The sequence below is a fragment of the Xyrauchen texanus genome, chromosome 41 (genome assembly GCF_025860055.1).
Source record: "Xyrauchen texanus isolate HMW12.3.18 chromosome 41, RBS_HiC_50CHRs, whole genome shotgun sequence".
Taxonomy (NCBI): Eukaryota; Metazoa; Chordata; class Actinopteri; order Cypriniformes; family Catostomidae; genus Xyrauchen; species Xyrauchen texanus.
In genome coordinates, this window is record NC_068316.1 from 3252337 (window position 1) to 3265515 (window position 13179).

At 39.5% G+C, this 13179-nt stretch overlaps 1 protein-coding gene across 4 annotated transcripts in view; it reads left to right on the top strand.

The window, feature by feature from the left end:
• LOC127634198 (myosin phosphatase Rho-interacting protein-like) overlaps nt 1–13179 on the top strand; it is a 75694-nt gene that overhangs the window by 24987 nt on the left and 37528 nt on the right. For all 4 annotated transcript variants that reach the window (XM_052113646.1, XM_052113644.1, XM_052113645.1 and 1 more), the window contains exons 4-5: nt 6756–6907; nt 9623–9707. In XM_052113646.1, the coding sequence (XP_051969606.1) occupies nt 6756–6907; nt 9623–9707 (237 nt within the window). The remainder of the gene's footprint in view (nt 1–6755; nt 6908–9622; nt 9708–13179) is intronic.

Consider the following 13179-nt stretch of genomic DNA (forward strand, 5'->3'; position numbering starts at 1 on the left):
AGACAACGCGCAGCTTACACGGGGAACAAACCACACTTAACATCAAGATAAGAAAGGACGCGTTCTTGCGTACTAACACCACTTGGAGCGCAAATCCGAAGGCAGGGATCTCAAGACGTGTTTCAAACGGCATTTAACTTGTCACAGTGGCCTAAAAACGGTGTTTATGACACGACGCAACTATTGGTAATTTCGTTAACGAAAACTATGATGATAAAATGTTCGTCAACGACGATAAGATGAGACGATAACGAGACGGCACAGACGCCATTTAAACACTAACCATGACTATATCAACATGCAATATTAATATTACTGTCGAAAACAGACAAGACTAAAATGTCATTTAAAAAATAAAATATCTTATTTCTGTCGGGGCTAAAAAAAAAGAGGAGACATCCTGTTCATTGGATGGCACGAGCAGCAGTTTCCTTTCCTGTGCTGTGCGCGGTATATCAGGATTAAGCAAGCACAGTAAGGAGTACCTTTCAAGCAGGACTGGACTGGTAATCTGGCATACCGGGCATTTTCCCGGTGGGCCGACATCCTTTGGGGCCGATCGGGGGGGGGCGCTCGCCATCGGGTGAACCAAGCGGGCTGGTGTGTTGGCCGCAAAACGTGCCGAATGGGAAGCATTAGGCAAAAATGAGCCGCCGCGTTATGCAGAACGGACCACAAAACGGCACCGTGATAAAATAGTCTTGGTGGCAGTTATAAGTTATATTAAGACAACTAGTGACAACTATATTAGATAACTTAATACGCTATCTTAAGACAAGGTAGGCTTTGTTTTATAGCTAAACCGAACTCATTAAGCTAATAGGCTAGCAAAGTAGCTGAAAATGAGCGGCAAAGGTAACGTAAGATTGAGTATAGACCAATGACATGTATTTGGCATGGTGACAATGCTGTGTTTATTTGTCCTTCACATTACCATCAAAATGAATTAGAATGTGTTATAAAAACACACATGCCTGCATAACCTGCATAAAGGTCTTTCTTTGTGAGTGTAATCCCACCCAGTTTTGATTGTGTCGAGTTTGTGTCAAGTTAAAATCATTGCAATGATTTACTTATAGTGCAGCACTTGGATGACTTGATGTTTCACATGTCTAAACGTGACAAAAATGTGACTAAAATGTCAACAGTTTTCATTGACTAAATCTAGACTAAAATACTGAGGGGTTTCTTTGACTAAGATAAGACTATAACGCCCAGACTTTTAGTCAGCTAAAAAACAGGATAAGCTTGATTAAATATGATAAAAACGAAAAAGGACACTAGCCGCAACCAAAGTGAGAGGCTCCAAAAGCGTCCGTCTGATGCAGGTGTACATTGGCGTGTCCTTAGACAAGCCCTTATATTAAATCTCGGACTGATTGATGAATTAAATTGCTAATTAGATTCCTGTGAACTGTAGGCCAACGATTGGCTTATGCTCAATAATATGGATATAAACAATATATTGCAGTCTAAAGCCACTTTTTGTATCGTCTTTTTTAATGCTTCATGTGTGCCAAAATCATGTAATGCATTTTAATGATTTGTATTATTATTTTGTATAATATATATATATATATATATTTGTGGAGCTGAGGGGGGCGGGGCCGGGTCGGAATATCGCGCGCCCGGTCCCCAATCGGCCTTATGAGGCGCGCGAGGGATAAAGGCGGCAGGTGACGATGGTTCGAGAGAGAGAGAATTACGGGCATGTCCGTCATGTGTGTTTATGTTTGTGCTGTTGGTTTAAGTTTGCATTAAATTATGATTTATGTTGACAAGCCGGTTCTCGCCTCCTCCTTGCCCATCTTATATTTATATCATTATTTAAATATAATTATTTATATATTTAAATATATATATTATATATTGTTATTTGAAGGGCAAATAATTATACATGCGATTCATTGCGATATATCTGGTTAATTAATCGGCATACCATGTAATTAAATTGATTAAAAATGTAATTGATTGACAGCCCTAGTTTCAAGTCGTCTTAACTCTTTGAATGTTTTAGTGGTGTTCACCTACACTGCTTTTAAAGGTTGCCCAACTAAGTTGTTCCTTTAGTGGAAATGGAAGTCTGCTTAACATTAAGTCTGTTTAAATATTATATATATATATATATATATATGCATGCACAGCTAAGCTTAAAACAGATGGATTTTTGGGCCAATGAGACTTCTTTGTTGGAGCTACCCAATACAATTCCCATAGAAACCAATCGGCCAACAAAACGTCTTGTTGCTCAATGCATCTCATGGAAGAAAGAGTTGATCACTTGTGGTCTTGTGGCATCGTCCCTGGTTGGGACATGGTGTTGGTGAGGAACGTTTTATGGCTTGCGGTCAGGCCTGTGGTCCATAACGAACCGTCCAACCGTCCCATAAACTTGGATGATGTTCCTCCACCTTAGCATTCTTATTTGCACCTCATCTGTCACCAGTGGTTTTGAAACAGACAAGCTTTTTTAACAGCGTCACTGAAGAGAAACCGAGTAAACAATCAGCTGAATGGAAGTCCTTGCTGAAAATGCAACTTTGAGAAAGACGCCGGTTCTTTTTGTCAGTGCCAGTGTTACTCTTCGAAATTTCTTATGAGTGTGTGTGTGTTGCTTGGCCACTGTTTCTGTGAGTGTCAGTCTTTCCTGTTGAAAGAGTTATTTTGTGTGTAAGCATGAATGCTGGCTGCACAACAAAGGAATTTTGTAACTCCTCAAGAACTGAAAATTATAGTGAGATGTGGTAGAACGACAAGGAGAGAATAACGAAGAGGGTGAACCAGTTTGCGGTGTTTGTGTAGGTGAGGGATGTCATCTGTCAACGTTTACACACACACACATACACTTTTACCCATTTATTTAAATGAGGACATACTGGGGACGAATTCACAAAAATAAAACATTTGCATTTTTAGAATTACCCCCCCCCCCCCCACAAGTTTCTTTATTTATGAATGGACAAACATTTAAAGCAACACGTGATTTAGCCAAACTATGAGAATCACAAATGTCTTCCCTAAGTTGGTTTTCGTTACGTTTTCCATACATGCAGTCATGTGAAAAAGAAAGTACACCCCCCTTGAATTCTATGGTTTTACATATCAGGACATAATAAAAGTCATCTGGTCCTTAGCAGGTCTTAAAATTAGGTAAATACAATCTCAGATGAACAACACGCATGACATATTACACCGTGTCATGATTTATATAACAAAAATAACACCAAAATGGAGAATCCATGTGTGATAAACTAAGTACACCCTTACTGCATGCATAGGAATTAAGAGGCTATGTAGTGGTCAGGTGCTGCTAATCAAATGCCCTTGATTAATTGATCAACAGCAAGCGTGACCACCTCTATAAAAGCCGACGGTTTAGCAGTTTGCTGGTCTGGAGCATTCAGGTGTGTGTTAACACAATGCTAAGGAGGAAAGACATCAGCAATGGTCTCTTAGGGAAGCAATTGTTGCTGCCCATCAATCTGGGAAGAGTTAAAAGGCCATTTCTGAACAATTTCAAGTCCATCATTCTACAGTGAGAAAGATTAATCACACGTGGCAAACATTCAAGACAGCTGCCAATCTTCCCAGGAGTGGACGTCCCAGCAAATTCACCCCAACGTCAGAATATGCAATGCTCAGAGAAATTGCAAAAAACCTAAGAGGTACATCTCAGTCTCTACAGGCCTCAGTTAGCATTTTATATGTTAAAGTTCATGACCGTACAGTTTGAAAAAAGGCTGCTCAAGTTTGGCTTGTTTGGAAGGGTTGCCTGGAGAAAGCCTCTTCTCTCTAAAAGAACATGGCAGCACGGCTTAGGTTTGCAAAGTTGCATCTGAACAAACCACAAGACTTATGGAACAATGTCCTTTTGGACAGATGAGACCAAAGTGGAGATGTTTGGCCATAATGCGCAGCGCCACGTTTGGAGGAAACCAAACGCAGCATATCAGCACAAACCCCTCATACCAATTGTCATGCACGGTGGTGGAGGGGTGATGTTTTGGGCTTGTTTTGCAGCCACAGGACCGGAGCACCTTGCAGTCATTGAGTCGAACATGAACTCCTCTGTATACCAAAGTATTCTAGAGTCGAATGTGAGGCCATGTGTCCGACAGCTAAAGCTTGGCTGAAATTGGGTCCTGCAACAGGACAATGATCCCAAGCAGAAGGTGTGTCAGTGTCCCAGTCAATGTCCAGACCTCAACCCCATTGAAATGCTGTGGCGGGACCTTAAGAGAGCTGTGCGTAAACAAATGCCCACATTTATTTTTTGTACTTGCCAATACCTAGTGATGACATAACGAAGCAGAACACAGCCCAACCCTGTTTAATGACCCCTTTTGGGACAGCTGTGGCTCAGGTGGTAGAGCGTGTTGGCCACTAATCGCAGGGTTGGTGGTTTGATTCCCGGCCCACATGACCACACATGCTGAAGTGTCCTTGGGCAAGACACTGAACCCCAAGTTGCTCTTGGCCAAGTGAAACAGATTAGAAAATATCATTCACTTGTTCTGGTGAGATATGGTGCATTCAAGTAACGGCATACTTCAGCAGTTGCATCAGCAGTGACGTGGACCCTTTGTGTCTTCCCATATTTTATGGTCCAGGGGATCCCATAGGTTTTCCTCCCCATCATCTCCCTGTCCTTCAGCTGAAGTTGATGCTGGGGTGATTCCAGTGTAGCTGTAGCATGGATCTGTGCGCTGCATTGTTGTGTTGGACCTTGCAGCAACCATGTCCTTCAGTGCATGCCTTGAAGGAAGCGCATATGTTGGGTCAAGCTTCTTGACGAATGCCCTGAATCCCTCATCCTCCACCTCCTTGATGATCATGCCGTTTAATCCCTCATCAATGTCCTTTTGCCTCCATGATAAAAATGTATGAAATCATTACTTATTAAATTGTTCTTAATTTGCCTTTTAAATGCACGCAGCTTTAGAATTTTAGAGGGCCTAGAAAATTCAGTGTAGACAATGTAGCTAAACATCTTGTCTATGTACACCAGCAGTTCCAGATTCGGCGGATGTATGCCCATCAGATAACACATTAGGGTTGTTGAAGCACAGGTGTCACAACATCGAGGAAATATTATTGTGATTTGACAACTATTGCTGACAAATCATGCACTTTACAAGATTGCTATGAAATGTGTTGTCCAAAAAAATGTCAAATCGCCAAAGTCCATGGCCCACGCAATAACCTAAAACATCTGGCCGTTTTTATTTCTTTTTTTTAGTTTATTTTTGGAGGGCTATCACGCCAGGTGATCAGCAAGACTTCTTGAGGCAAGCACTGACCGTGGATCAGTCCAAACACTATTTAATAACTTCAGTTCAAGTGTGCCGCACAAGCCCTCAAAAGTGAAGCCAAAACATCTCGATCGCCCCCCGGTGGCTGGTCCTAGTATAGGTCATAAACCCCGCCTCCCCATGTTATTCAGCGGGACGTGAGACCAATTAAACAATTAAATGACACTTCACATATCTTTTATCCAAAGATAGTTTCTGTCATTTACTGTCGTTTCTATCACGTTGATGTCATTTCAAGTGTTTGTTTTCAAAATAAGTTTGTTTTTAGTTATTTGATGCTATAAAAACGGTGCTGTGACATCATGATTGACAGCTGTGATTGACAGGTTCTCTGAGCGAAGTCACTGAAGCACCAACTGACTTTTTTTCGGGATCTTCGGAGGACTGAGGAGATTGGAGCTTTAAATTTAATATCTAAATTTCTATAATTAATTATTTCACACCGTCAAAAGTCAAAAGTGCAGGGGCGTGTGCTTGCGATTGATTCAGAGAGAGTGAGGGCGGGGCCTTGATTTCGCGGCTTTACTTCCTGCTCACTACTGCGCAGGTCTGGTCCCGAAATCGCAACTGCACAGACTCAAGTCCCAAGATGTCAGCGCCATATCGGGACACTGGCGGCTTCAGATCTCACCAATGGAAAAGAGCGAAGGGGCGTCGTCCATCTTTTTTTAACGTCCATGTTTCAGTTATAGTAACCAATATTAGAAAACTGACCCGAGATCAGTTGAACCCCTATGAGACAGGTTCACTCAGGTTTCAACTCCCGCTAGCGACGAACCACCGAAATGTCAAAATTTGGCCAGTTTGATACGCGCTTCAAAGCATCGAAACAAATGATTCGTAAAGGTTTCGAAGCTTTATGAAGGGAGGGTGCTTCTAAAATGTCCCACCACTACCAATACCTGTTAAACTCCATATCAGCAGTTTATTTCAACATTATCATCAAACAAATGAAAGTATATCAATTAATATATTCAACATTATATTGTATTATTTTAATCAAATGAAGTGCTTATATACAGAACCTCACAGCACTATCCTAAATACAACATTGGAGTTATTTTTGTCATACTTCATTTAAATTGGGCTTTTATATGGGTGGAGGTTGTTATGACCAAGGAGCTCTGACGTAATGACGGCAGATTCCCAATCTGGAAAAATGTGGTCGCTGGGTGACACAAAGTGACGATTAACCCGCAAAAGGCTACTATTTAAATAAATAAATATGTAGTCTGTATATGACCCATGCTAAAAACTGAATAGCTGCTCCGCCTGCGGTCATCTGCTTCAGAGTATGTGATGCTCATAATAGTGTTTTCCGTGTATGAGCCGTTTGCATTATGTACACGCAGTATCAGACCCGTACATCCCTGAATAATAATTGCAATCCCTAATAATTATTGTTATTATACAAGTGTGTGTATCTGTGTGTGTTTGTTTCAGGCGACCACTCTCCCACAGGGCACCATAAACCTGAATCAGTGTGTGGACGTTGTGGATGGTGAAAGCCGGACGGGACAGAAGCATTCGCTGTGTATCTGCACACCTGATCAAGACCATTACCTACGAGCTGAGAGCAAAGAGGTCATACATGGGTGAGTTACACACAAACACGCACAAATGACGGGTGATGCAGCGGTAGGTGTTCAAACTGTGAGGTCACGCATAAGTTAATTGTATGACATTTTTAACAACTTTTTGAAAAGTATCAAATGATGTGTTTCCAGAACTGAACTGATGTTCACAAGCAGTGTTGAGCGTCATTGTAATCAGATTTGCGAGGAAGTTACTTTATTTATCTTCCTCAAACGTTCTGGTTAGGGTTTGTTTTTAAACAACTAACCCTTAAGATATATACTTCTGCAGTTTGGTTCCAGAAGTAAAAATCCCATTTTTTTATCCCATAGACGAATTGATTTTCAACAAAACGTTACAAGCAATTCTAAACAGACCAACGAGGTTGTTCATCGATGGTATATGCATCCGTTGAAGCCATCCGTCTGCGTTACCTCAACTTCAGTGTTTAAAAATGTGTTTAATAGCGGAATGGTAAACAACTACATTACCCATGGTACAGCAGAGAAATATCCACCAATCAGAGAACTGCTGCCTGGTTTCAAAACCCTCGAAACGTGCCTCGTAACGACCGCGTGCTCCCATGATGCACTGCGAATGATGTAATCGATTCGGTCTTCTTTCATTATCACACTACTTATATATTTGCACATATTGTAATTAAGGTAAAATATATTGTTACTATACCTATAATCAATAGTTTTATATATTCCCGTAATTATTTATTCAATGACATCATTCGCAGTGTTTCATAGGTTTGTAGTCCTTGCCCTCATGAAAGACGGTAAGCACACAGTCTTGTACATTTTGTTTTTTGTGCGATTTTTAAAATACTTTTTTGCCTCAAAACAAAGTTTGTGATGTTGTGAGTCTCCTCTGAGCTGGTTGGTTCGGTTCATGGCTTACAGCTCTTTTATGAAGGATTTTATTAAAAGTCTATGGAAGAAATGAATGTGGAAAATACTTCCGGAACCCAGGCGGCTGAAAAAGTGGGCGGGCACTGTTGCACTCTATTGACCCTTTGTTAAGCCCCGCCTTAAATTATTTCTGACCAATCCTGTTTTTCAACTGTTGCCCCACCACCATTTCTCTGACGAGCTTTGGGAATAATGTGTATTTGGGTAGTTTCAAGCAGGATTTTATCAGTGATCCAAAATAATTTTAAAAAAAATTGTTGTTGCTGGGTCACTTGTAATAGTGACACGAGGTTCCTCAAGGTTTTTTTTTCTTTCTTTTTAAAAATATGTTTAATTATTGAGAAGTGCATGCTATGTTTTAAAGTGAATAGCTTGTGGGTTCAACATCCCAGATGTGTATGACTGACTGTCTTCTCGTGTGTGTGTGTGTGTGTGTGTGTGTGTGTGTGTGTGTGTGTGTATATATATATATATATACACACACACACACACACACACACACACACACACACACACACACACACAATGTATATACAGAGTTTTGCCGATAACCGATAGTTCCAAAAATCAACTCTCAGCACAGATTAATTGGTAAAACCGAAATATCGTTGTCAGATGCTTTGAGAGAGGGGACTCATCAGACATAATTAACATTTTATTGTTACGTTCTTATCTGTGTTACAAATATAAAGCAATCGGAGTATTTTGATTCTGAAAACAGTGCGTTCTTACAGCGTGTGTGTGTGTGTGTGTGTGTGTGTGTGTGTGTATCTAATCACACTGTACTGTGCAAAAGTTTAAGGCACTTGGGAAAAATGTTGCATAGTGAGGATGTCTTCAAAAGTAATGCCATAAATAGTTTTAATTTCACTTAATATCATACAAGTCCAGTAAACATTAAAAATAGCTAAATCAATATTTGATATTTAAAACAGCACCAATTCTCCAGATACACCTGGACACAGTTTTTCTTGGTTGTTGGCAGATCGGATGTTCAAGTTTCTTGGAGAATTCGCCAAAGTTCTTCTGTCTATTTCAGCTGTCTCGATTGCTTCTGTCTCTTCATGTAATCCCAGACTGACTCGATGTTCAGTGGGGGCTCTGTGGGGGCCATGACATCCGTTGCAAGGCTTCCTGTTCTTCTATTCTAATCTTTTCTGTTTGCAGAAGTAATGTTTGGGGGTCTAACATTTATATTTCCTACTGACACACTAAAGCTGAAGATATAAATAACCATCTGCTTTTGTGACACCTCTTATGTTCCTAACACTTCTGCGTAGTACTAGATACACACACACACACACACACACACACACACACACACACACACACACACACACACACACACACAAAACTCTTCATCTGGTGAATACTTACAGAAAGAGCATTGTAATGGAGGCAAGTCTTTGTCATTTCAATTTAAGAGTCCCCGATGTATTTTGGGCTTGTTTCTAGTTAAAAGTCCAGTGTTATTCACCAAATCATTTTTGAGCCACAATGTATGTGCCCTTCCTAGTAAGGAAAGACGAAGACATTTTGTATGATCCTATAAATCGGCTTATAAAACTACCGACAAGATCCAGTATCGGTCGACCTCTAAACCTTTACAGTTTATTTGATATGAAATGAATATAAAAGGACAGATTGTGGCTATTGTTCTGCTAAGGTTGAAATAGCTTTTAGAAATGAATGCATTTTAATGAGTAATGTAACTGTTCAGACAAAGTAATAAGTACAGTAATCCTGTTACAGACTAGGAAATGTAATTAATAACAGATTTATTTTTGGAGTAAATTCCCCAACACTGTTTGTGTTTAGGTGGCAGGAGGCGCTGATGGTGTTTCCTCGAACCAACAAACAAAACCAGAAGAAGAAAAGGAAAGTGGAGACGCCCACCCCACAGGTACACACAGATGCACTGACGTGAGGGATTTTAAAGGAGTAATTTACATTTTGAAGAGTGTTCATGCTGCTCTTTTGCATACAGTGAAAATGAATGGGGACGGATGCAGAGGCTCCATAAAAGCCCCATTAAAGTAGATAATTCACTATATTTCAAACGTAAGGATCAGACCAAAATTTAAGTCTGTATTCACTGAGAATCTTCCCTCTGTCAAAACTCTCAAATCTCATGCTTACGTACATTCAGTGACGTCAAACATCTTTGGTTCTTGTGTGTCCCGTGACTGATCTCAACACGATTTATTTAGTTTAAGTGTTTTCAGAGGTTTTCATGTTATAACTTCAGAAAGGAATGTTTTTTTTTGTAATATAGAGATGGATTTGGTACCCAATGTCAAACTTTATGTTCTTTATTTACCATTTATTCTCTATTTCATCTATTGAAATATAAAATCAATGCATCGGTGTCATTCAACAACTTCACAAAATGTGTTTTTCTGCATGCATAAGCTTTATTTTGCCCTGTTGCTACAGTTAACACACCTACACCTAAAGATTTACCAAATATATCACCTCTGAAGACCAATCACAGCAGAGTATGCTCTCTGAAAGGAGGAGTTTAAAATGAATCCTTTAGAATGGACCAATCAGAGCAGAGTAGGCTCTCTGAAAGGAGGAGTTTAAAATGAATCCTTTAGAATGGACCAATCAGAGCAGAGTAGGCTCTCTGAAAGGAGGAGTTTAGAATGAATGCTTTAGAACGGACCAATCAGAGCAGAGTAGGCTCTCTGAAAGGAGGAGTTTAGAATGAATCCTTTAGAATGGACCAATCAGAGCAGAGTAGGCTCTCTGAAAGGAGGAGTTTAGAATGAATGCTTTAGAACGGACCAATCAGAGCAGAGTAGGCTCTCTGAAAGGAGGAGTTTAGAATGAATCCTTTAGAATGGACCAATCAGAGCAGAGTACGCTCTCTGAAAGGAGGAGTTTAGAATGAATGCTTTAGAACGGACCAATCAGAGCAGAGTAGGCTCTCTGAAAGGAGGAGTTTAGAATGAACGCTTTAGAACGGACCAATCAGAGCAGAGTAGGCTCTCTGAAAGGAGGAGTTTAGAATGAATCCTTTAGAACGGACCAATCAGAGCAGAGTAGGCTCTCTGAAAGGAGGAGTTTAGAATGAATCCTTTAGAACGGACCAATCAGAGCAGAGTAGGCTCTCTGAAAGGAGGAGTTTAGAATGAACGCTTTAGAACGGACCAATCAGAGCAGAGTAGGCTCTCTGAAAGGAGGAGTTTAGAATGAATGCTTTAGAACGGACCAATCAGAGCAGAGTAGGCTCTCTGAAAGGAGGAGTTTAGAATGAATGCTTTAGAACGGACCAATCAGAGCAGAGTAGGCTCTCTGAAAGGAGGAGTTTAGAATGAACGCTTTAGAACGGACCAATCAGAGCAGAGCAAGCTCTCTGAAAGGAGGAGTTTAGAATGAATGCTTTAGAACGGATAATTGAACGAGTCGTATTTGACACTGGGAAAAAAAGTAATGCTGCAATTTAAATTATCTATTGAGATATATATATATATATATATATATATATGTATGTATATATGTATGTATGTATGTAGTATGAGACCTTTAAAACAAAATTTGGCACATTAAAAACCATAATTGGTGCTCTTTAAAATCTTATCAACAGTGATCATGTTATTGTAAAATTTCAGTACTGAATTATTTGTCTTGCATCTGTTTGCATACTGACTTGTTATTGCACTGCAAATAATCATATTTTTAATCTGTGTTTGTGTCCCATTTTCCATTTTTTAAATATCTAAACAAAATTGTGTAAGATATTAAAGGTGTCATATGAAAGCTTAATATCTGAACTTTTCAGAGATACCATCACTTCTACATTTATGTTACATAAAATAACAAAATAAGGCCTCAAAACATTCACATTGAAAATGAGTGCCCCTAGAGCTAATGGGGTAGAAATATTCATATAAAAATACAACTGCACGCAGCACCAAAATAGACAAGTCCTATATTAAGTAAAAGCTCTCTTTTCTCAGGAATACTGTACAGTTTATTCTGTTGCACTAATACCACAGTTCGAAAGTTTGTCAAATAATCACAAAGTGAAATATGACTTCTGTAAATCATCAAATACAAACCGCTTGCTTGGCTTAGATGTCCACAACAAAGTAAGCCATCATCAAAATATGTTTTCGACTATTGATGATAAAACTTTAGCAGAGAGCAGGATCTCAGCTTTCTAATGACCCGTAGATTGAGTTTGTAGTCCACTCAGAGGCCGAGATATTCAATGAAATAATGAGGGTGTTGCTTGAACTGAACATTAGACTGAATGTCTATGGACGAGCACATCTGTGAGGGATGAGCGCCACCTACAGTTCAGACCCGTATAATGTGAGAGAGAACAAATATTCTAGTGCTTGCTGCCATCTAGTGGAATAAAATGAGACTTTTCAAAGTGAGGTTGAGTAAACAGAACCAGAATTACATGTTTACAAAGTTAGGACAACAACAAATTTAAAAAAAAAAATTCTGTTTATCATAAGATTATAAACACATACAATATTATTTATGAATAATTGGAGACTTTTATACATTTGGGTGGTTCTCTGAAAATGTTTTGCAATTAGTCCACAGTATGCGTGAACGGTGAGCTTTTAAATTTGAGTGTGAAAAATTGTGGGCGGCAGCCCAAAAATGCACCGTGTGATCAAATCACTTACTTCCCTTTTCTGTGTAAAGTTACATCCAATTTTATAACTTCGTTGCCATGATGACGTAATGTCAACAAACCCTAAAATGACTGTAAAAATGACAATTTAAACAACTTCACACATTTTAACAGAAGAATGAATGTAAGTGTTTATATAAGATTATAAGCTTCACATTTCTGCCTTTTAAACCCTCCAAATATTGGCCCCATTCAAGTGCCTCACGGTAACCTCGATTTATGCTTTTGTTAAAGAAAAGGAGGGACAAGTCCTAATTTCTCTTCCATATTCTTTCAAACAAAATGTCTGGTGTCACATTGTATTGTGGTTGAATTAAACGTTCACACTTAACCATGAATTGATGAAGTATTTGTAGTAAACAGAAGATATGTTTGTATTGTTAGGTTTCGTTTATTTTGGTCTGACCCCCTGACCTGTGTTTTTGTCAGGATACTGCTCTGCTAGCGGGTCGATGCTCCCAGCAGAACATGAATGGGTGTATTGTAAGTTTGACGAAACCGCCACGATCTGACCAATCAGAGCGCAGCACTGAAATATGATCGTCAAAGCACGTGTTCTGGGGGTTTTGTGGGAATAAATGAAAGGCAGAAAGGAGAATAATGTTTGATAAATAAACTTGTTTAATAAATAAACAAACATGTGCTTCCGCTGGGATGCTGGGTGGCTTATGCAGACGTGTGTGTGTGTGTGTGCTGAAATGTGGTGAGTGATTTT